The sequence below is a fragment of the Scyliorhinus torazame genome, chromosome 17 (assembly GCF_047496885.1).
Source record: "Scyliorhinus torazame isolate Kashiwa2021f chromosome 17, sScyTor2.1, whole genome shotgun sequence".
In the NCBI taxonomy this organism is placed as follows: Eukaryota; Metazoa; Chordata; class Chondrichthyes; order Carcharhiniformes; family Scyliorhinidae; genus Scyliorhinus; species Scyliorhinus torazame.
In genome coordinates this window covers 69,835,190-69,858,650 of record NC_092723.1, presented here as the reverse complement: position 1 = coordinate 69,858,650, position 23,461 = coordinate 69,835,190, and the positions used below count along the sequence as shown (strand labels likewise).

Sequence of the window (23,461 nt, the reverse complement as noted above, 5' to 3'; positions counted from 1 at the left end):
AAGCCCATCCCTTCCGGTATACTCATTCTTGCATTGAGGTTGATTTCTCTGAACGCTGATACTGCTGTTGACGGCTCGTTTCCCCAATCACCTTACACTCTCAGCTAACAACGGGTTCTATTGCACAAATACTCAATGACCAGCATTTTCAGCATGGCAAGGGTTTCCCCTCTCACCATCCGAGGAGTTGGCGGGAGAACACATCCCTGCCAATACTACCAACCCCGCAACCGCTTAACGCTCTGGCAGGCATTAATTGGCTGGAGGTGGGACTTGCACCCCTCACTTGGAAGGAAGTCCTGTCTCAAAGCTGCCAGCCAATCAGATTGACCAGCAGCCCCCGAGTCCCTGCAGCACCAGAAGGAGGCTGCTGGTGGAGGAGGTCCCCGCCCCCCCATGACACCCACTTTCCCACCCCCCGATAACTTAGCAGGTTCACGTTCAATCTCTCCCCCCCCCCCCCCCACCCCCCACCCCCTGCGTTTGAACTCTTCCCGCCAGTCTGAAAAACAAATACAATAAGAATCCCCGACACACAAACCGCACCCCGTTCAATATACAGACCAAAACATCAACCCGTAGATTCCAGGCAAAAAACACAAATTAACAATCAATCCATAAACAATGAAACCAAAGACAACAATACCACAAACCACCCCCCCCCTCCCCCCCACCTCTACAATGTTCAATGGCAACCAATTCTCGGAAGTGCATAATAAACAATTCCCATGAATTGTGAAACCCTTCCTTCATCTCCTTCTGCTGAAACTTCATCTTCCCGAGAGTCAAAGAAATTCAAGTAGGAGCCCCCCCCCCCCCCCCAAGCCATGTCGCAGGATGGAGAAGCTTACCTCCACCCCAACGGGACTAGGGGCGGGATTTACCGACAACCACACCGCATGATTTTCTTTGGCGGACGTGGCTCGCGAGCAGGATTCTGGGAGGGGGTTCAATGTTAATAATGGATAGGGGCGGGTCAGGCTCATGGGGCAGGGCCCAATGGTATAATGATGGTGGATAAGGTGAGTCCAAGTCGGGGATGGCCCCACACACCTTCTTCGCAAATCCCTCATCGTCACAATTGGGACCATATACACTTACCAGCGCCACCAGTCTCCCTTCCAGCGCCCCTGTCACAATCACATACCTACCCCCCTGATCTGCAACTGTACCCTTTTGCTGACCAGTACCGCTACCCCTCGAGCCCTTCCGTCACATCTAGAGTGAAACACCCGACTATCCCAGCCCTTTTCAAGTCTCACCTGGTCCTTCACCCTCAAGTGAAACTCCTGCAGCATTGCTACATCGGCCTTCAAACTTTTAAGATGCGCAAGCACCCTTGACTCTTGACTCGGCCTCCCAACCCCCTCACATTCCACGTGACTATCCTAACTGGGGGTCTTTCTCCCCCCCCCCCTTCTTATCCACCATCATCATACCACCGGGCCCTGTCCCATGAGCCTGACCCGCCCCTATCTATTATTAACATCGAACCCCCTCCCCCCTCCCAGAATGCCCCCCTGCACTTCCCCTCGAAAAAATCTCACCCAGTATCGATCCTCCTCCTGTCCCCACTCCCTTGCTCACCTCGTAGGCCCATCGAAACCTGCCAACCAGATTCCAATGTCCGCAGCCCTCCTCTCACCTCGCCTCCGTTCACTAGCCGACTTTAGTTGACTAGCGCGGGTGGACCCACCCCCACCCAAAGGCATACCGTCCCCTGCATTCAGCACATTCTTGTTTTTTTGTCCCACATTCCCAGCATTTACAGCTCTTTGCTTTTTATTTGAGCAGGCTGTGTCAGAGGCCTGGTATGGTCAGCTTTCTCTTGGCCTGATGCAGAGCATCAATATTTATGAATGGATAAACTCTAGCATTTTAAAGGTTTAAGTTCTTGCAAAAGCACTAACAATGATGCTAAAAACATTATGGGCGCGATTCTCTAAAAAGGGAACAAAGTCCCCGAGTAATTGGGTTTAGTGCTGAGAAACACATGTCTATTCAATGTGAATCGCGCCAAATAAGGGGCCTGAATGGGGAACATGCGGCCCGGGCCGCACATAGCTCCATTTTTTACAAAGAGGAGCTCCTTTCACTGAAACTCCCCATTGTAGCAAGAGATAAAATGGGGCCGATCTCCGAGGCCCCCAAAACAATCCCTGACATACCCCCAAGCCTAAACCCAATATGGGAGGGTCTCTGTACACTCCCGTCCCGGGAAACCTGGCCCAATCACACAAGCACAAATAAATGTCAGCTTGGCACTGTCAATCTGGAACCCTGCCATGCCTCTGTTAGCTGGCAGTGCTACCTGGGCACCTTGGCAGTGCCAGGCTGGCACACAGGTGGCACCACCAAAGGGCATGCAGCTGGGGCCTCCAATCCCCTGGGAGACCTGCATGAGTGCCGTTCCATCTGGTCCCCGTTTGTGGGGATCACTACCAAATGGTGCTTCTCCAAGGACTCTGAGGCGAAGGAGTTTAAACGCAAAGCCTCAGGTACCTTGGGAATTTGCACATTAGAGTAAGGCTTACTGCCTCATTCTAATATGCAGATTTGCTGAAATGTGATTGCATTGAATCTCGAGAGGCATTGCGAGACGGGTAGATCCAACGGCCATGCTGCGTCGCGGCGAACTGCTTCTCCGGCGCAGCATGGTTACGATTGCACCCAACATCAGGAAGGTAGTCACAGGGGATAATTTACCATCCTAAAACAGCACTTACCAGACTGATAATTCATTTAGCATAACAACGGAAAATGATTTCACTACCTTCTGTCTGGAGATTCCAGCTGTGTCTTCCCATTTACTCTGACTCAAGCCGAATAATCCGTTATAGTGGAGTGTGCAGTAGAACTTTCCTAAAAGAAAAAATTAAGCGATGAATCCTTTCTTCCTGAATTCATTTCTCCACTCTGCCGTTCTATCAGACAAAGCAGTCTTCATATCCTCACCCTCTGCTGATCTGGGGCTTTGATGAGTTCTGTGGTGAAGAACTGAGCTGATTGAATCAAGCAGGACCCAGGTGTAATTGCCCATCTGTGTCGAGTTAGTTGGTCAAAGCAGGTGGCCCATTGGAACTGGCCACAGTCCACTAGACATGAGAAATGGTGGCTTTGTGCTAATGTCACTGGACTAGTAATGCAAAGATCAAGACTATGACGGATATAGGTTCAAATCTCAGCAGGGCAGCTGGTGAAATATAAATTCAATTCATTAAAAATCTGGAATAGAAAGCTAATCTCAGTCACGGGGTCTGTAAGAACTATGGTCAATTGTTATAAAAGCCCATTTGGTTCACTAATGTCCTTGAGGGAAGGAAATCTACCATCATTACCTGGTCTGGCCTACATGTGACTCCAGACCCACAGCAATTTGGTTGACTCTTAACTATGAAATTAAAAATGAAAATCGCTTATTGTCACAAGTAGGCTTCAATTAAGCTACTGTGAAAAGCCCCTAGTCGCCTCATTCCGGCGCCTGTTTGGGGAGGCTGGTACGGGAATTGAACCGTGCTGTTGGCCTGCCTTGGTCTGCTTTAAAAGCCAGCGATTTAGCCCCTAGAAAGTCACTCAACTCAGGGGAAATTAGGGACGGGCAATAAATGCTGGCGTTGCCAACAAGCCCTTCAAAGAATAATGAAAAAAAGATGAAAAATTAGCACCTGTTCCTGATCATCATCATGCAGTGATCCGTGCTGGTGTGGTCACGTGTATGAGTGTTGGATAAAGATTGGATCAGGCTTCCCTCCTCGCCTGGTCAAATAGCCTGAAAACACTTGGTTAAACCATCACGTTGGGAGCAGCAAACGGGAGTCTGGTATCCGAATCATCCCCTGGGAGAAAGGGTCACTCGGAACTTTGACCTGGGTGCCCTCTTAATCAGCACGGAGACAGGTACCCTGTCCAATTAAGGATGGTGGGCAGGCTCTCAAATTAACGGGGACAATCAGAAGCCTTCCAGCCTCTAACTGCAGTAAATGGTAAGGAACTGAAGAGGCACTTCAACAAGACAGAGTGGCCTCTTATCACTTCAAAAAAAATAGGGAAAGCAGCCGAGCTACCTGAGCAGGGTGGGAAGGGGCAGTGCGTGGGTGGGTTCTTAGGTTGTGTGGTGGAGAGGAAAATCCCACCAGCCTTTCATACTTCCACCCAGGCAGGCAGGGAGAGACTGTAGGACTGTCCTGCAGCACTGACACCTGGGCCTATCATTAATTGCCCACCTCCAGGTAGTTGATCCCACCTGCACCATTGGGAATTTGCAGGCCAGCTGAAAAAACCCTTGTTAATTAACTTTTAACATGATCTTGATGAGCCTAATTGACCCCCGTCATATTCTGGGATCGAACGTGCTTCAGCCAAATTGACCAATGCCAGAGATGGGGTTAAATATTTTCAGGCCCTGTCTATCTCCGTTGGGTGGGGCCTCAAAATCCTTTCCTCAGTGACTGGCTTACACATAAACTGAGATCACATGGCTTAACACTGAAGGTTGAACTTCACCCCAGCAATAGAATGGAAAGGGATTTGGAAAGGTATTACATACTGCTATTATTAGCAATTAGTGATAATCGCGGGTCAATATTTGTGATTAACTTAGTGACAACCAGAGGTTGTAAACAACTTTGTTTTCGCAAAAAGCATTGAAAATGATAATGAGAGAGCAAAAAGGAGGTCATTTGGCCCACCCCACCCATGGTGGCTCTTTGAAAGAGTTATCCACCAAGCCCCACACTTCATATTGTCCTGCAAAAAAGATGCAAGGCAGTGGCAGCAGATGAGGAGGAAAGTAGGCAGCTCCAAAGCCTTTGCCCTCAATTGGGGGACTCCAGGAGTGTTACTGCTTCTTACTTGGGCCTATACCACCACCTTTAACAAGGCAGACCCCTGGAAGTGGCACAGGGTGGAGGAGGGATTTTCTGGACACCTAGTTGCCTCCATGGACCCACCGGTGATGTGAAATGAAATGTAAATCGCTTATTGTCACAAGTAGGCTTCAATGAAGTTACTGTGAAAAGCCCCTAGTCGCCACATTCCGGCGCCTGTTCGGGGAGGCTGTTACGGGAATTGAACCGTGCTGCTGGCCTGCCTTGGTCTGCTTTCAAAGCCAGCGATTTTAGCCCTGTGCTAAACAGCCCCTGATGTGATGGCCAGCTTTGTCCCCTGTGAGTGTAGGGCAGGTGACAGGAGGTTCTGTTCGGCCTCGCTGTCCATAATACTCCCGAGTAAGCCTGTCCTGGTTTCAACAAAACACCAGAAACTAGGTGAGTGTTACAACCCACACAAGCACGAGCCAATTAATCTCCCCGTGAACCTCGTGGAGCCTCCTGGAGGCGGAGGCCCAACAGTGGGATAGTTAACTCAGAACATTAAAAGCTGGCCCAGGCTGCAGAGAAGTCCCGGCTATATACTTGTACATGCTTTACTTTGGTAATCAACCATTCAGTTCGACTCTCCTTTCCAGACTCCTTTGTGACTACTAAAGAGAGTTTACCTCATAGAAGTCCTGGGATGGTTTGCAGGAGATAGAAATGGCACATTGGATTCAGGTAACGGGACAATGGGCGACGCTGCATAAATGGAATTTAACAAAGCTGGTGGAAGAGGTTAGGGAGGATCTTACGAGGTGGGGCATGCTGCATCTGTCTCTTGCAGAGAGGATCCAAGTGGTTAAGATGAATGTTCTGCTAAGGTTCCTATTCATATTCCAGACGCTTCCGATTTTTGTACCAAAGGCCTTTTCCGGAAGCTGGACATGATTATCTCAGAGTTTGTGTGGGCAGGTAAGGTGCCGAGGGTAAAGAGGACCCTGTCACAGAGACAGAAGGGAGGGGGCGGGGGTTGCTGTTGCCAAACCTGCTGCATTAGTGTTGGGCGGCGATCGTGGAGAAGGTGAGGCAGTGGTGGAAAGGAGATGGGGCAGAATGGGTTAGGACGGAGGAAGAATCTTGTAGGGAGTCCAGCTTGAGGCGGCTAGGAAATATATGGAGAGCTGAGCCCAGTGGTGCAATTCACAGTGAAGGTCTGGAACCAGCTGAGGAGGCACTTTAGGATGTCGGTGTTAACGGTGTTGTTCGAAAACCAAGGATTCGAGCCGGGGGGGGGGGATAAATTGGGAAGTGTGGAGTGAGGCGCTGAGCAGGGTAAACGCGACTTCCTCGTGCGAGAGGATGAGCCTGATACAATTAAAGCTGGTACATGCGGTGTATATGACTCGGGCAAGAATGAGTGGGTTCTTCCAGGGAGTGGCAGACAAGTGCGAGAAATGTGAGCGGGGACCAGCCAACCACGCACACATGTTTGGGGGCTGCGAGAAGCTAAAGAGATACTGGGCGAGAGTGCTCACAGCACTAACAAGGATTGTGAGGGAGGAGGTTGGGCCGGACCCCTTGGTGGCAATATTCGGGATATCGGAGAAGCCGGAGCTGATGGAGGGGAGGAAGGCCAATATTGTGGTCTTTGCTTCTCTGGTTGCCCGGCGAAGGATCTTATTGAAATGGCGGTCGGCAACGCCACCAGGGGGTGGCGGCCAGGCTGGGAGACTTATGCAACGTTCTCTGTCTGCAAAGGATTATATACAAATTGAGGGGTTCAACGGAGGACTTCGAGGCAAGGTGGGGCTGTTCGTGGCCATGTTTGTGGTATTATCGTACATGAAGGCAATGCAAGGGTTAATAAAATATATACAGACAGCCACTAGAGGGAGCTAGTCCTATGAGTACATAAGGGATGACGCTAAGCCTTGTGGGACAGTACGTTAGAGAAGATGGTGAGGCCCATGAGAGAGCAGTTGTGTATTTGAGAGTTCTGCAGTTAGAGATAGTGTACTTTTATACAACAACCTTCTATTTTAGGAATGTGAATGAATCTTAGTTAGTAGTGTAATAAATTTATAGTTTTGTTTGTTAACAAAGCTTTGTGTTCTTTATTTAACACTACGCATCCAAGCCATCCAGGTCAAGTAAAATAGAGAACACAACAATGTTTGAGGAATTGTCCATCACAGGGGGCGGGGGGTGAAAATGGGAAAAATTTGTAGAAATTGTGTGGTGGGGAGTATGTTCGCTGGACTGTTTATGTTTTGTAACTGTTTGAATAAGTTTAGAATAAAATGCATTAAAAAAAAAAGAAATGGCACATTGGTAATGTAGGTATGTTTTCTTAGAAATTGGCAATAATCTATTGAGAACGAGAGCAGGGACATTTTCTCTACATCAAACTTGTGCTGCTCGTCACATGAGAGTGCTGAATACTGACATTGAATTGAACAAATAGAAACATTCCCAGAACTTAAAAGTATAAAAATTCCCCCCCCCATCACCGTTCTCCCTCCAAAATATAATATATATAATATATTCAATATAAATACAAAGCTGGACTGGGTGGTGCTGCCATCACAGTGGCCATTGATTACGCTTAGCCCAAAGTGACAGGATGAAGGTTTCCTAGTGGTGAACAGCCTGTCTCAACCAAAATAGGGCAATCTTAGTTTGTAGTGGGCCTGCATGACAAAACTAACATGGTATCATTGACAATCTTGTCCAAAGAGACCACGGGATGATAAGGAACCTCTCAGATGCAGGGCCCCCCTCCTGAGTTTGGGGCTGATGTATCTTGTTGGGGTACGGTAGAGGGAGCTTCACTCTTTCATTCAGCAGTGTTCTACTCGACCTGGACACCGTGTGGTTGTAATGGAATGTGCTGTGGCTCTCCCTCTTAACCATCACAGAATCCTGGCGGCTACTTGCCATCTCCGCTGCTGAACGCGTAGCTTCCGAGGCGCAGGGTGGTGCCACACAGGTCACACATGAAGCAACCCCGGTGGAAGAACTGGCCCTCGGCACTGAAGCGTTCCACCACATAGACACGCTTCTTACAGAAGTAGCACTCCTCACTGCTGCTGGGGCCCACTGTCTGACTGACGGAGCCCTGAGGCACAAAGACACAACACACATTCAACATTAACATGAGATACACACAGATGTACTTTGCATCCTACATGCATAAATACATTATATGCTGTAATCTATATACTGTGCACTTTTATCGTATATACACATTAACATCATATTTTTGATCAACAAGGGGGTCACGGGTAAGGGGACAGACAGGAAAGTGGAACTGAAGCCACAGTCAGAATCACCATACTCTTATTGAATGGCAGAGCAGGCTCGAGAGCTGAATAGCCTACTCCTGCTCATAATTCTAGTATATACAATGCCATGTTTGTGTATATTATATGGAATATATATTATATACGCATATCTTTTTTCATGTTATATACACAGATTGCGTGACCAACCAGTCTAAGACAAAGAATTTAGGCTCCAGTCTGTGCGTGGGAGTGAATTTAGGATGCTGCTCACTTTGGTTGGGTTAGTAACCCGAGAATTCTCGAAGGCAATCGGCAAAAGAACAATAGGGAAGAATGTTTCTTTGTGTATCAGATGTTATAATTTGGAAAATACAGCCTGAAAGGCCGATTCAATAGTTGCTTATTGGATACTGGACTGGTAATGCAGAGGCCCAAGTTAATAAAATCCCTACAGTGCAGAAGGAGGCCATTCGGTCCATCAGATCTGCACCGGCCCTTGGAAAGAGCACCCTACTTAAGCCTGTGTATCCACCCTATCCCCATAACCCTGTAACCCTACCCAATTTGGACATTGAGGGGCAATTTAGCATGGCCAATCCACCTAACCTGCACAACTTTGGACGGTGGGAGGAACCCAGAGCATCCAGAGGAAACCCACGCTGACACGCGGAGAAAGCTAGGTGGATTGGCCACGCTAAATTGCCCCTAAATTGGAAAAAAATGAATTGGGTACTCTAAATTTATTTTTTTTAAAAGACACGCGCAGAATGTGCAAGCTCCACCACACAGTCACCGAGGCCGGAATTGAACCCGGGTCCCTGGTGCTGTGAGGCAGCAGTGCTAACCGCTGTGCCACTGTAATGCTGTGGGGACATGGGCCCATATCCCACCATGACAGCTGGTCAATATTAATTCAATTAATAAATCTGGATTTGAAAGAAAGGGCATGATCCATGGCCACGCTGCACCCAAAAAGTAGTCCGCCGTGGTGCAATGTGGCCTATAATAACCAGGAGACCGCGCTCCCAGGATCTACACAGCTTGCAACACTTTGTGAGATCCAACGTGATCTCCTGAGATGTTGTCATGTAAATCCTGCCCCTTGTGGAATCACCTTTTGGCAAATCTGCCAATCTACAGTAACTCTCAATCAAATGTGCAGATTCCGAGGTACCTGAAGCTTTGGGATTCATCCCATTTGTCTCGGAGACCTCGGGAGAGCGCCATTCTGCACTGGTCCTCACAAACGGGGATCAGACGGAATGGCACTTGCGGAGATCTCCCAGTGATTGGAGGCCCTCAGTTGCATACCCTATGGGTAGGGTGGTGCCCTGGCACTGGTGTCATCTGGGCACCCTGACAGTGCCAACCTGGCACCCTGGCACGGTCATCTGGGTGCCAGCTTGGCATTGCCAAGGTGCCCAGGTGGCATTACCAGCTAGTGTGGGTACTGTCAGGGTGCCAAGCTGTCAATTTTTGCACACACGCAATCGGGCTAAAGGTGCCTTGCGTGGGTGTTGGGGGGCTGTGGAGGCAGCCGGGGGCTCTCCCATAGTGCGGTCTCCCGGCTCCGGTTTCCTCCCACCGTCCAAATAATGCATTTGGGACTGGCGGGTCGGGGGCCTCAGAGATCCGGATGTCACATGATCTGCTACACTGAGGAGTTCCGGCAAGCAGAGCTCCGCAGTGTACAAAACGGGGCTATGCGTTGCTATAGCCTCGGCATGCAATGCAAGTCGCAAGTCACGATGAATAGCCATGTGTTTTTCGGCACTGTGAGCATCAGGAAATACACGGCTAAATGTGCTCACTGTGGGACTTTGTTCAACTTTAGTTGAATAGGGCCCCTAGTCTCAGCATTGGTGACCATGACAACTATCTGATTGCTGTAAAAATGCACATGGGTCACTTAATGTCTTTTAGGGGATGAAATCTGGCATCCATACCTGGTCTGGCCTACATGTGATTCCAGACCCACACTAATGTGGTTGACTCTTAACTCCTCTGAAATGGTGCGGAAAGCCACTTAGTTCAAGAGCAATTAGAGATGGGCAACAGATGCTGGCCTTGCCAGTGACGCCCACATCCCATGACAGAATAAAAACTGTATTGAAAGGAAGCATTTGTACATCTATGCAGAAAGGTGGGAATACCACGATTCCATGACAACACGCACACAACACACACGTTACATTTGTATTTGAGAATACAGGCGTCACTGGTTAACAGATCTGGGAGCTCAGGGATCATATTCAGACCGGGCTATAGATTTGAAACACTGAAGCACTGACCTGTCTTTTAACATTAGCCGGTGCCTCATCGGGCTTTTCCTGTGGCTGTTCTGCTTGTGACTTGCTGCTCTCATTGTTACCCTGCGAATATGATGATAATTGGTCAGCAAAAGCCTCATTTAGATCTTTCTTCAGTAATGCTTCTTTTTCAGCTTCTGACTAAACACAGATTAAGTTCTTTCAATGAAAGTCCTGTTCACTGAAACTACACAGACATGAAGCTGGGTTTTAATTGGAGGGGGTGACACCCACTCACCCATTGAAAACTCAGGCGGGTAGGCAGGGATGTGAGCCCACTTCTGATAATTCAGTAAACCACATCCGATTTAATGGTTGTCGGGCAATTAATTGCCTGAGGCTATAGCTTCCGCCCCAATGTGGGCAGATGTCCCTCCTCCAAGAGTTGCTGGACAAGGCAGCTCTCCAGTCCCAGTAGGGACACTGCAAGGAGTGGTCACTTCTGGGGGTACAGTCAATCCCCAATGAGGATTCATGGAGGAGGGCGGACTGGAAACCAGTACAGGGTGGGGCTCGCAAGGGCCAGTCAGGCAAAGTGGGAGGAGAGCTGTGCCAAAATTGGGAGGCCAGGGAAGTGCTTTCAGGGAAGGTGTCCCTTTCTGGGAGCACCTTCCGTGATGTACACAGTGCCCAATCAGGTGAGACCTGCACCTGCAGCTAAGGAAGGCCCTTACATGGCCATTGATTGTAGATGATAATTTCATGGTATTACGGGCAGGGTTTAGAGAACCCCAAAGTGTATCATGAAGTTCACCTGACCCACAACTTTTAATAGATTTTGGTTATGGGGAGCACAAGGGCCCACTCTACAGGTGTGATGCAACAGGGATCTAAAGTACTTTTAAAACAAAACAATGTTTATTATATGAATCCAGTTAACATTTTATAAACACACAGTAAACATCTTAGCAACTATCAACTCAAATACTTCCCCCAAAAAATACAGTACTCTATAAGTAACCCTTAATCTTTCCCAGCAACATCCATAAGACAAAGAGGGTATACTCATAATATATTAAATTCTCTACTGAGAGCAGTTAACACTTTTGAATTAGCAAGTGATCTGAAGACATTCTTTTCATGCAGAGAAAGATCAAAATTATACCTTGTTTGGCTGGATGCAGCTCCAACTCTGAAAACAAAACTAAACACATACTGTAGCTACCAGCTCAAAAACGAAAGTAAAAGCAGACAGACAGACCAGCTCCACCCACACTCTGACATCACTGCAGCTACTTGATAAACACCCATTTCTTAAAGGTACATCCACGACAGCTATTTGATAAACACCCATTTCTTAAAGGTACTCTTACATGACAATTGTCCCTTTGCCATCTCTACGCCTCAAAAGCGGCCAGTATTTGTTTTTACCTGTGAGCTTTGTTTGTTGGCCACACTTTTCCGGAGTGTACTCAGGAACAAGAGCGCTGACTTGGCTGTTGACAGGGTCATTATCTTTCTTTTATTGCCGCCTTGGACCTCTGAGAGAAACAACAGAGTAAAAAGGTTATCCATAAACTATGCTTTCAGGATTATTCTGAGGTAAGAGGATATTTCAAACTCTCGCACGTCAACATGAAACCCACCAGGAGATAAATCCTTGAAGAACTCATTGAACTGGATCAGGTACATGAACATACTGAGCTTATCAGGGCTGCTGGCAACTGCCATTTCTCTCCCAGTCATGATGGGTGAGATTCCAAACTCCTTTTCAGCGATGTTGAAGGCCATTTGGTTGTTTTCAGCTGCAGATTCTTCTTTCAAACTCCCAAAGTTACTGGAAAGAAGGGAGAGAGTTCAGTGCTGAGGTTGCCTCATTTTAAAAGCTTGTGTGATGGCAGTGACAGCAATGAGTCTCACTTGAATGGAGCACATGTCAGTATGTTATGTGGCGGTGCTTTGTACTTCCTTGATCTGTGCTCTCCGCAAGCTCTGCTCTTCACTGGGGCCACCAGTTTTCAGAACCAAAAACATTTATTTTGCTTGTTTCAAGTTGGTCACCTCAATAGTCACTTTTACTGACTAAACGTGTGACTAGGTTACCTACTCAAAAGCCTCTGCCAGTATTAATATGTGCTCATCCTTTGGCAGTAAATGAGATTTTTCATTTATAAATTCTTTCTTGGGATGTGGACATCACTGACTAGGCCAGCATTTATTGCTCATCACTAATTTCTCTTGAGAAGCTGCCTTCTTGAACCATCACAGTCCATGGGGTTTACATACACCCATAGTGCTGTTAGGGAGGGATTTCCAGGACTTTGATCCAGCAACAGTGAAGGAATGGTGATATTCTTCTAAATCAGGATGGTGAGTGACTTTGAGGGGAACTTGCAGGTGGGGGTGTTGCTATGCATCTGGTCCTTCTAGATGCTAGAGGTTGTGGGTTTGGAATATGCTGCATTAGTGAGTTGCTGCAGCGGGTATAGTAGGTAGTACACATTGCTGCTACTGTGCATCAGAGGTGGAGGGAATTAATGTTTTTTAAAAGGTGGGTGGGGTGCCAATCAAGCAGACTATTTTGTCCTGGATGGTATTGAGCTTCTTAAGTGTTATTGGAGCTGCACTCATCCAGGCAAGTGGAGAGTGTTCCTGACTTATGCCTTGTAGATGGTGGACAGGCTTTGGGGGGGGGATCAGCTGGTGAGTTACTCATCACAGAATATTCGCAGGTTCTGATTGGCAGATTATGTCTTTGTGTTTCCAACCCTCACAGATTGCTGTAGAGTCTCATGGAATTAAAGTCCAAAGATGTGCACGTTAGGTGGACTGGCCATGTTAAATTGCCCCAAAGTATCCAAAAGATAGGTGTGGTTGCGGAGATGGGGCAGAGGAGTAAGACTGGGTAGAGTGTTCTTTCAAAAGGTCGCTGCAGACTCGATGGGCAGAATGGCCTCCTTCTGCACTGTGGTATTCTATTAATTAAGATTAATTTGGGGTGGTACGGTGGAATGTGGTTCGCACTGCTGCCTCACAGTGCCAGGGACCCGGGGACAGCCTGGGGTGACTGTCTGTGTGGAGTTTGCATATTCTCCCCATGTCTGTGTGGGTTTCCTCCAGTTTTCTCCCACAATCTCAAGATGGTGGTTCGGTGGGGTTATGGGGATAGAACGGGAGAGTGGGCCAAGGGTGCTCTTTCAGAGGGGCGGTGCAGAGTCAATGGGCTCCTTCTGCACTGTAGAAATTCCATGGATTTTCTGGACACTTTTTTTCAGGGAGATTTTTATCTTCCATTTGACACCATCAGGCCTCACAATATATTTAAGATACAATGCATCACTGGGTGTATGCACACCTTGGTAAGACCCATGACTGATAGAGCGGTCTGTGGATTGCATTGGATACGTGTATTGTAGTTGCCATTATTAACGAATTTAAATATCAGACGACCAATGACAAGGAGGTTGCGAGTAAGGTAGTGGGAGAGGGGAATCTGATTAAACATCTTGTGGTATAGGGCAGCACGGCGGTGCAGTGGTTAGCACTGCTGGCTCATGACGCCGAGGACCCAGGTTAAATCCCGGCTCTGGGTCACTGTCCGTGTGCAGTTTGCACATTCTCCCCGTGTTTGCGTGGGTTTCGCCCCCACAACTCAAAGATGCACAGGGTAGGTGGATTGGCCACGCTAAATTGCCCCTTAATTGGAAAAAATTATTGGGTACTCTAAATTTATTTAAAAATAAAACCATCTTGTGGTAGATTCCAAGCAGATTTGCTAGTCTAGTATGTAGCAGCTCATGTATAGACCAGGCCCCATCTACTTTCCTGTGCCAACCTGGTATCGCGTCTACCTCTGAGTTAGCAGGCTGTTGATTCAAGGCCCTCTCTAGAGTTTTGTGCTAGGCTGACACTCCAGTGCAGTGCATAAAGGAGACTCTCCAACCTTGCTGTACTCAATGTACCCGGGCCACCCCGGTGTGGAAACGCTCGGTTGTCTCCCCAGTTCCCCCCAGCGCTACCCTATAAAGATGAACTGGACATTCATTCAGACATTGCTGTGTACTAATTGACTAATATGTCTGCCTACACAATACGTGGCCACATTTCAAATTAATTTGTTGGCTATAAAAAGGCTGTGGGATGTCCTGAGGACAGGAAAGTTGCCATATAAATGCAAGTTCTTTCAATGTACACTTTTTCTTTGTAAATCAGAACAGAATTTTAATCCAGACAGGTCACAGGATAGAAGGCAGATAACAAGTAGCTGTAGCCACAGATACACACAGGGAAAGGAAAAGACTTGCACGGCCTTTCACACCCTAAGGATATTCCAACCTGCGTTCTAACCACGCCATATTTTAGAAATACAGTCGTTGTGGTAACGGAAGCCGACATATATGCCAACCTGGGCACAGCAAGATTCCATGAACAGTAATGGGATTAATGATTGGGTAATCTGTTTTCATGCTGGTGGTTGAGGAATAAATGTTGGCATGGATACGATTGCACTGGTGACATGACTTGCTGGCCTTCTGGGTTGTTGGGAGCATTAAAGCATCATGATACCAAGGGCAGGCAATCTCAAAAGGGATTAGAAATACACAAACTATCATTCTTTTGTTGTCACTCACATAAGGTCTGGGCAAAAATGGTGAATGAGCGCACACAAGGCCAGGCCGCTCTTCCAGGATGTTGTCAGGTCAACCACCTTCACATTCTTGTAGTCTTTTGTGTGCTGTTTGCACCAGCTCAGGAGCTCTTCATATCCTACAACAGAATCTGCAAGACGAGGCAATGGTCACATTCAGCATTCAGTCAGTTACCATCATGTTTGGGAATAGGATGGGTACCAAAGCGCCCTCTGTTGCGGATTGATTTGTATAGTTAACGTTTCTCTAAACCACTATACCTCGCAAATAACATATTTTCTTGTTCATCCTTCTACTGAGCATTGCTCCCTTGGTCAATTGGCAGATAAAGGGATTGTAAATGACTTTCAGGAGGTCTTGTGTCATAGTGCGTAGCGTCCCCGTCTCTGAACCTGAAACTCTGGGTTCCAGTCCCACCCCAAGACTTGATGGTCAGGGAAGGTGTGTTCATAATGTGGCCAAACAGGTTGCATAACAACCCAAAATTCCTTCCAATACACGCCAATGGCAGGAGGCTAGAATGGAAGAGACTCATGGCCAGCCCTGTGATGGAAAGAAAATTGCAACCTCTACCATCACTATCCCTAGCTTCAGAATGCAACGTGCATATAAGTATATATTACCACAGCAACCAACTTCTTAGGGCAGAGGCCTGGTTGGATGGCTGGTGTGGATCAGATTAGTGGCAACAGCACAGGGTTTGATCCCCGTTCTGGCTGAGGCAAACCTCCTTGGCCTACCCATGTTTGGGCTCGCAGCAATGTGGGTCAGATCTACCTTCAGGCAGAGAACACAAGAAGAAATGTTTAGCATATAACCATACATACAAATATATATAGATGCCCACACATATGTATCGACATGCATGCACACAGCAGTTTAAGTTCATCTTGGACAGCATTGGAGGTCGGACAATAATGAATTGGCACCAGTTTTAAACTTGAAGTTAAATATATTGAAAAGTGTGCAAGTGTAGGTTGCTGACTTACAAACAACTGCTTTAGGCTTCTTTGTTAGACAAATTTCATCCTGCTCGCCATATACACGAGTGTTAAACACCTCTTCGGATTCGAAAAGTAATGAGACCAACTACGGTGCTTTTAGTGGTTCAGATTGGCTAGCACAGCACAGATCAAGCACTGAATGTGGTCTGCTGAGTTTAGCTCTGTTACTCAAAGAGGAAATTGGCATGTATGGCATGCAGCAAGCCAATGTAGTTTAAAATGATAGCATGATCCTGGAGCTCGGTGGATGGCTTGCCAGCGGTGTGTGTTTATACAGGAAGAATCAGCCAGGTTACCTCCTGCTGGATACTACCCATTGACTATCACTGGAAAAGGAGCACAGGACTAGGTATGGCTGTGGTGTCCTTTATTAGAGAGCGACCTGTCGACATTCACCGCCAAGAGTTAGACATGAATAATAACATAGTGGAGGCAATGGTGTAATGGTATTGTTGCCGGACTCGTAATCCAGAGACCCAGGGCAATCCTGATGAGTGGCCCGGTGACAGAGTGGTTAGCACTGCACCAGGGACCTGGGTTCGATACCAGCCTTGGGTGACTGTCTATGCAGAGTTTGCACATTCTCCCCATGTCTGCGTGGGTTTCCTTCGGGTGCTCTGGTTTCCTCCCTCAGTCCAAAAGGTGTGGAGGTTAGGTGGATTGGCCATGCTAAAATTGCCCCTTGGATGTACGCATGTCAGGTGGGATTACAGGGGTAGGACAGGGGAGTGGGCCTGGGTGGAGTGCTCATTTGGAGAGTTGGCGCAGACTCGATGAGCCCAATTGCCTCCTTCTGAACTGTTGGGATTCTATGGAACTTGGGTCGAATACCGGGGGGGGGGGCCTTTATGTGCTGGTAACGAGTCAACACCAATAGGCGATAAGGGGTAAAATTGGTAATAAAAATATACAGAGAAATATACATTTTAAAATGAATGTGAGGAATTTGATTAGTCCTCGGTATCTTACCATTTTGTAGCATTTTCCCCTTTGTCAGGTCAGTGTCCTTCTCTGCAAATGTGGTTCCTTCTGCATCATACAAGTGCTGGACCTTAAATAAAGATAGTATATAGCACGTTCTGGTTTTGGGCTGTTTCATAATTGACTTAGAATTGAACTGATTAGAAACACCCCCCTTCAGTAAACAAGCATGATCCTGAGCTTCCTGTCACTTGCCATTTCAATCGTGCACCTTGCTCTCACTCCGACTTTTCCATCCTTGCTCTGCTACAATGTTCCCGTGAAAGCTCAGGACTCAATATTGAGTTCAACAAGGTTAAATCGTAGTGTTGGCTCCATTTTGTTTTTGAGTTGTTTTGCCAGTTCCGCTTTTTCCCTTTGTTCCTTCCTTAATCCCTTTACTTTGCATTTAGACAGATGTTATCCTGCCGTTAACACATTGTCGAGACACATATTTTTTTTTTTTTTTTTAAATTGTCCCACGACCACTACCTTTTGTTTTTGTAACATGGAACCGCTCATCATTGAGGCATTCAAAAGGCAATTAGACATTTATTTGAAGGGAAAGATTGTACAGGGTGATGGGGAGGAGCATGAAATTGGCACTAGGTGCTTGTTGGGAGAGCCAGTGTAGGCATGTAGGGCCAAGAGGAACTCCCTTCCGAACAATACCATGGGTATTCCTACAATAAAAGGACTGCAGAGGTTCAAGAAGGCAGCTACCTTCACAAGGGGTCAGTAGGAATGGGCAACAAATGCTGGCCGAGCCAGCAATGCTCACATCCCATGAATGAATTAAAAAAACATAAATCCTCCTTCTGTGCTATCAGAGTTCTGTGATATCTCCACCCTATCACACACCTTCCCTTTTGTTCCTATTCTCCCGTCTTCTCATTTTCACTTTCTTAAAACCGATTATCTTTCTAACTTTCCTCCGCTGGGATTTTGTGCCCATGGCAAACAACAACGTGGGCACAAAAGCCCACGAGAGGCCAAAAGCAAGATTCTCACCAGCGAGATCTCACTACGTGATCGGCCCCGCCTTCACCATTGACATAATGAAATAATCTCAGTAGCAAATTTCCCTGTTGTACCATTCTCCCACATTGGGATTTTCCGACCTTGCCAACGTGACATTATATTGGTGAGGTGTACTGTTATGATGTGTATTGTACAAGTGTAGTAAAGGGTTAACACCAGAAACTGTGTGTAAATCAAACACTAGATGGTGTTACTAAGTTATTGTATATATGGCAGCATCTCCAGGAATTTTGTAAGAACATGGAGAAGCTGATGAGAGCAGAGTTAAAATTGATTGTAGAGATATAGCACGTGGTCTAGTTATAGTGTAGTTTAATAGTTAGAGAGAATATGACTTCCGATGGCGGCTATGAGGGAGTAAGTCACGCATTTGGTGGCTCTCGCTCCGGTCAGACTTTTAGACCTTTTCCCCTGACTTTTTCGAACTTTTGAGCACTGGAGGGGAAAACAACAGCGCTGTAGATCTGGATCCATATAGAGTTGTATGGACTTAAGGAGTAGAAGGGAGTGAAAACGGGCAAAGAAGGGGCTGAACAAAGGTGGTGTGGAAGTTCAATTGGGAGGAAAGATGGCCGACGAACAGACCATGGAACGGACGGTCCAGACAGCACTGGACAACATGCTGAAGGTCCTGAAGGAGAGCTTTGCAGCACTGAAGCGGGATAATTTGGAACCACTTCAGAAAGCGGTGGAGCGACTGGACCAAAGGCTGGACGCCCAGGATAAGAAGGTCCAGGCATTGGAGAAGACAGTGGAGGAGCAGGCGGATTTCCAAACGGTAGCGGACGTGGAAATTAGAAAGTTGAAGGAGCAACAATCAAGGCTGATGGACAGGCTGGAGGACCTGGAAAATAGGTCTCGCCGGCAGAATCTGAGAATCATTGGGCTCCCGGAGGGGGCCGAGGGAGTGGATACCACGGCGTATGTGGCAGACATGCTGCAGAAGCTGGTGGGGGATGATTTCTTCCCGCGTCCGTTGGAGCTGGACAGGGCACACAGAGTGCAGGCGAGGCAGCCGCGAGGGGGGGGGGCCAAGCGATGGTGGTCAGGTTCCATAGGTTCGTGGACAAGGAGCGGGTCCTACAGTGGGCCAAGAACACGAAGAGCTGCTTATGGAACAACAGCGTCCTGTGCATCTATCAGGATCTGAGCCAGGAGGTGGCCAGAAGGAGGGCAGCCTACAGACAAATTAAAGAGATCCTGTTTATAAAGGTCAAGTTTGGGCTACTTTCTCCGGCGCGGCTTTGGGTCACAGACCGGGAACAGCAGCATTATTTTGACGACCCGGAGGAAGCGATGGACTTCGCTAAGGGGCATGGACTGGTGCCGAACTGAGGACTCATGGACTCAAGTTAGAGTGTTTCAAGGGATGTTTGCATTTGTTTGTGGATTGCCCTAGTGTTAGCAATGTCGTTCGGCATGTTCTTTTACTTAAAATTTGGGGTGTTCTTGTATTTGTTTTTGCCTGTTTGAAAGTTTTAAAGTTAAAGCCAAAGTCATAGTTGAAGGTTAAGTTATTGGGCGCTGGGGGGCTGTACGGGTTCTTTTTGCTATTTTTCTGGTAATGTTGGGAGGGGGGTGGTAGCGCCCACCTCATTACACAGTTTGAATTGCACGATTGTGGGGGGGAGCTTTGTTCTTTGTTTATTTCTCTCTGTTTCGGTCCCAGAGCGATTGCTCGAACTGGGCTGTTCTGGGGAAGTGGTGTTGATGGGCAGGGGGGAGGGGAGCGGGGGGACAATAGGTGGGAGACATGGTGGCGCCGGAGTTGAGAGTCACCAGGCTAGCTGCTTTGACATAGTCAACGGGAGCGAGGTGGGGTGTGTGTATACAGCCAGTATATGGCAGGGGCTAGGTTACAGGGGGTTGTTGCTGGGGTGGGGGGGGGGGGGGGGGGGATGATCTGCTGACGAGGGAGGGAACTGAACCAGGTAACAGGAAAGAGGTCGGGGGTGGGAGCTGCCAAGAGGCGGACCAGGGGAGGTGTGGCACATGGGCAGGGGGTGGGCCGAAGAAGGGGGATGGCAGATCGGCACGGGGGGGGGGGGGGCAGGTGAACTCCAACCAGGCTGATCACCTGGAATGTTTGAGGGTTAAACAGGCCGGTCAAGAGGGCACGTGTGTTCGCGCACTTACAGGCACTGAAGGTGGGTGTAATGTTGCTTCAGGAGACACATTTGAGAGTGGCGGACCAGATTAGATTACAGAAGGGCTGGGTTAGCCAGGTCTTCCATTCGGGGCTTGACGCTAAGACCAGAGGGGTCACGATCATGATTAACAAACGTGTTCAATTTGAGACGGACAGCACAGTTGCGGATGGGGATGGTAGATTTCTCATGGTCCGGGGGAAGCTTGAGGAGGTGAGAGTAGTCCTAGTGAATGTTTACGCTCCAAACTGGGATGATGTAGATTTCGTCAAAAGGCTGCTGGGGAAAATCCTCGACTTGGATTCACACAAGTTGATTAGGGATGGGGACTTCAATACAGTCCTTGATCCCGACCTGGATTGGTCGTGCTCCAGAACGGGCAGGGTCCCGGCAATGGCAAGGGAACTGAGGGGGTTCATGGAACAAATGGGGTGGGTAGACCCCTGGAGAATCAGTCGGCCGACGGGGAAGGAGTTCTCGTTCTATTCACATGTTCACAAGGGTTATTCTCGTATTGACTTCTTTATTATGAGTAGGGACTTTTTGAAGGGGGTGAGAGATACAGAATACTTGGCGATCACTATTTCGGACCATGCTCCACATTGGGTCGACCTGCAGGTCTGCAAAGAAAGTTACCAACGCCCACAATGGAGGTTAGAGGTGGGATTGTTGGCAGATGAGGGGTGCGTGAGAGAGTGGGGAAATGCATGCAGAACTACCTGCAGGTCAACGATACAGGGGAAGTCTCAGCAGTGGTGCTGTGGGAGGCGCTGAAGGCGGTGGTGAGAGGGGAACTGATCTCAATCAGAGCCGATAGGGACAGACGGACAGGGCGGAGGTGGACAGACTGGTTCAGGAGATGATACAGACGGACAGGGAATATGCAGAGTCCCCGAGGGCAGAGTTACTTCGGGAACGACGGAGACTACAGGCGGAGCTGAGGGCGTTATCCACTGGGAAGGCCGTAGAGCAGCTCAGAAAGGCAAGGGGCGCAGTGTATGAGTATGGGGAGAAAGCCAGCAGAATGCTTGCACAGCAACCTAGGAAGAGGGAGGCGGCCAGGGAAATAGGGACGGTAGTGGACGGGGCAGGGAACCGGGTTGGAGACCCGGCAGGATTGAACAGGGACTTTTACAGCAAGCTATATACCTCGGAACCCCCCACTGGGCCGGAGGGGATGAGGCGCTTCTTAGATGGGCTGACCTTCCCAAAGGTGGGCTGGGGGATGGTAGAGGGGCAGGGGGCCCCGATTAGGGCTGAAGATGTAATGGGGGCCTGAAGGCCATGCAGTCGGGTAAAGCCCCGGGGCCGGACGGGTATCCATTGGAGTTCTACAAAAAGTTCTCGGGGATAGTGGGGCCTGTGCTGGTTAGGGTGTTTAACGAGGCGAGGGACAATGGGATGTTACCCCTGACGATGTCGCAGGCCACCATCTCGTTGATATTAAAACGGGATAAAGATCCGGAAGCCTGTGGGTCCTATAGGCCAATCTCCTTGATTAATGTTGACATTAAACTACTGGCCAAGATCCTGGCGTCCAGAATCGAAGACTGTGTACCGCACGTGATTGTGGAGGATCAAATGGGGTTTGTAAAGGGCAGGCAACTGGTAGCCAACCTAAGAAGGCTGCTCAATGTGATTCTGATGCCCCCGGAGGGCAGAGAGGTGGAGGTAGTGGTGGCAATGGATGCCGAAAAGGGTTTTGACCGGGTGGAGTGGGACTATTTATGGGAGGTGCTGGGACGGTTTGGGTTTGGGAAAGGCTTTGTGGACTGGGTTAGACTGCTATATCAGGCCCCGGAGGCTAGTGTAATGACGAACCGGACGACATCTGAGTATTTCCGACTATACTGTGGGACAAGACAGGGATGCCCCCTCTCTCCATTGCTGATTGCGTTGGCCATAGAACCGCTGGCAATTGCTCTGAGAGCGGCAAGGGAATGGAAGGGAGTGGTCAGGGCGGGGGGGGGGGGGGGGGGGGGGGGGGGGGAGGAACACAAGGTCTTGCTCTACGTGGACGACCTGCTTTTGTACGTGTCGGATCCAGTGGCAGGGATGGATGGGATTATGGAAATCCTAGGGGAATTTGGCCGGTTTTCGGGGTACAAGTTGAACATGGCAAAGAGCGAGATGTTTGTGGTGCAGGCGAGGGGTCAGGAGAATAGGCTGAGGGAGCTACCGTTTAGGCTGGTTGGGGAAAGTTTCAGGTATTTAAGGATGCAAGTGGCGTGGGACTGGGGCAGGATGCATAAGTTGAACTTGTCTAGGCTGGTGGAGCAAATGAGGAGCGAGTTTTGCGGGGAGAGTACAGACGGTGAAGATGACGATCCTCCCGAGATTCCTGTTTATTTTTCAGTGTCTCCCTATTTTCATTCTGCGGTCCTTCTTTAAAAGGGATCAATAAAATCATCCTGGGATTTGTTTGGGTGGGGAAGACCCCACGGGTAAAGAGGGGGATGCCGGAGGGGAACCGTAGCGACCCCCTAACTGGCGTTGCCGAACCTCAGCAACTACTACTGGCCGGCGAACATAGCCATGATAAGGAAATGGATGGTGGGTTCGGGGTCGGTTGGAGGGCGGGTGGAGGCTGCTTCGTGCAGGGGCACCAGCTTGGCAGCCCTGGACACGGCTCCTCTGCCGCTCCCGCCGGCCAGGTACTCCACCAGCCCTATAGTGGTGGCAGCTCTGCGGATTTGGGGCCAATGGAGGAAGCATGTGGGGGAAGTGGGAGCGTCGGTCCGGTCCCCAATATGCGACAACCACCGATTTGTCCCAGGGAAGATGGACGGCGGGTTTCGAGTGTGGCGGAGGGCGGGGGTGGGAAGGATGGGCGACTTGTTCCTGGAAGGGAGCCTCGCGAGCATGAGGGCGCTGGAGGAGAAGTTCGGGCTGGCATGGGGAAATGACTTTCGATACTTGCAGGTGCGAGATTTCGTACGTAGACAGGTCCCGTCCTTTCCACGCCTTCCACCAAGGGGGATCCAGGACAGGGTAGTTTCCAGGGGAGAGGTAGGAGAGGGGAGAGTCTCGGATATTTATCAGGAGCTTATGGGAGCGGAGGACACAGGACCGAGGAACTGAAACTCAAGTGGGAGGAGGAGCTTGGTGGAGAGTTGGAGGGAGGCGTATGGGCAGACGCTCTGAGAAGGGTAAATGCCACCGCAACATGTGCCAGGCTCGGCCTGATTCAGTTCAAGGTAGTTCACCGGGCCCACATGACGGTGGCCCAAATGAGTAAATTCTTTGGGCTGCAGGACAAATGTGATAGATGTGCGGGAGGACCAGCGAACAATGTCCACATGTTCTGGGCGTGCCC

General features: G+C 48.8%; 1 protein-coding gene across 5 annotated transcripts in view; it reads right to left on the bottom strand.

Annotated features, from left to right (window-relative positions):
- Positions 1 to 23,461, bottom strand: part of LOC140393935 (F-actin-monooxygenase mical1-like) — a 284,293-nt gene that overhangs the window by 121,160 nt on the left and 139,672 nt on the right. For all 5 annotated transcript variants that reach the window (XM_072480591.1, XM_072480590.1, XM_072480588.1 and 2 more), the window contains 7 exons: positions 16,967 to 17,048; positions 14,976 to 15,123; positions 11,991 to 12,181; positions 11,776 to 11,885; positions 10,387 to 10,467; positions 7,749 to 7,929; positions 2,774 to 2,862 (listed from right to left, as the gene is read on the bottom strand). In XM_072480591.1, the coding sequence (XP_072336692.1) occupies positions 2,774 to 2,862; positions 7,749 to 7,929; positions 10,387 to 10,467; positions 11,776 to 11,885; positions 11,991 to 12,181; positions 14,976 to 15,123; positions 16,967 to 17,048 (882 nt within the window). The remainder of the gene's footprint in view (positions 1 to 2,773; positions 2,863 to 7,748; positions 7,930 to 10,386; positions 10,468 to 11,775; positions 11,886 to 11,990; positions 12,182 to 14,975; positions 15,124 to 16,966; positions 17,049 to 23,461) is intronic.